General features: G+C 71.5%; 1 protein-coding gene across 1 annotated transcript in view; it reads left to right on the top strand.

Annotated features, from left to right (window-relative positions):
* NCKAP5L (NCK-associated protein 5-like) overlaps window positions 1–933 on the top strand; it is a 9,082-nt gene that overhangs the window by 6,922 nt on the left and 1,227 nt on the right. Inside the window, exons 9-10 of the mRNA XM_010566569.1 lie at window positions 8–626; window positions 732–885. Of these exons, the coding sequence (XP_010564871.1) occupies window positions 8–626; window positions 732–885 (773 nt within the window). The remainder of the gene's footprint in view (window positions 1–7; window positions 627–731; window positions 886–933) is intronic.

Here is a 933-nt window from a genome sequence, read left to right as displayed (position 1 = left end):
GCCAAAGCTGCCCGCAGCCCCCACGGCAGCCCCACCAAGCTGCCCACCAAGGCAGGCGCCGGCAAAACCGGGACGCCACGGGGCGAGGAGCCGGTGGGAGCTAAGGCGGCAGGGGTCCCCCACAAAACGCCACCGGCCCCCGAGCCCCCCGGCACGGGGCCGCCGCCGGGTGCCGCCGGGCACTCGGCCATCGAGGAGAAGGTGATGAAGGGCATCGAGGAGAACGTGCTGCGGCTGCAGGGGCAGGAGCGGGCACCGGCGGGAGAAGCCAAGGGGAAGGCTGCCGGCGGTTTGGCCAGCTGGTTTGGGTTGCGCCGTAGCAAGTTGCCGGCTCTGAGCCGTCGCGGCGATGGCAGCCGTGGCCGGGAGTGGGCCGGGACGCCGGCTCCCCTACGCCGGGAGGTCAAGTTGGCCGCCCGCAAGCTGGAAGCCGAAAGCCTCAACATCTCGAAGCTGATGGAGAAGGCGGAGGATCTGCGCAAGGCGCTGCGGGAGGAGCACGCCTTCTTGCAGGGGCTGGCGCTGGAGAAGGGGCGACCGCGCGGGCCCCCCCGAGGTCCCGGCCATCTCCCGGTGATGTACCAGGAGGTGACGGCCGAAACCTTCATGCAGCAGCTGCTCGACAGGTCAGTGGTGGTCCAGGGACTCTTGGGGATGGGTGGGGGAATGAGGGTGGTGGGTGCATTTCCCCCCCCCCCGCCATGACTGCCCTGGTGCGGCGTTGTCCCCAGGGTGGACGGGAAGGACGTGCCCTACGAGAGCCGCCTGGAGCGCAAGCGGGAGCTCTGCGACCTCCGCCGGGCCCCCCCCGACACCAAAGACCCCCGGCTCTGCCGCCTGCCCCGCAATGGCATCGTGGGACATCTGCAAGAGCCCCCTGACAAGGTAAAGACAAACCCCCCCCCCCCCCCCCCCCCCCCGCGCCGGCCGCGC

The sequence above is a fragment of the Haliaeetus leucocephalus genome, unplaced genomic scaffold, assembly GCF_000737465.1.
Source record: "Haliaeetus leucocephalus isolate CR32 unplaced genomic scaffold, Haliaeetus_leucocephalus-4.0 Scaffold214, whole genome shotgun sequence".
Classification (NCBI taxonomy): domain Eukaryota; kingdom Metazoa; phylum Chordata; class Aves; order Accipitriformes; family Accipitridae; genus Haliaeetus; species Haliaeetus leucocephalus.
Note: the sequence above shows the minus strand (reverse complement) of the source record. Positions and strands in the feature narration are given on the sequence as shown.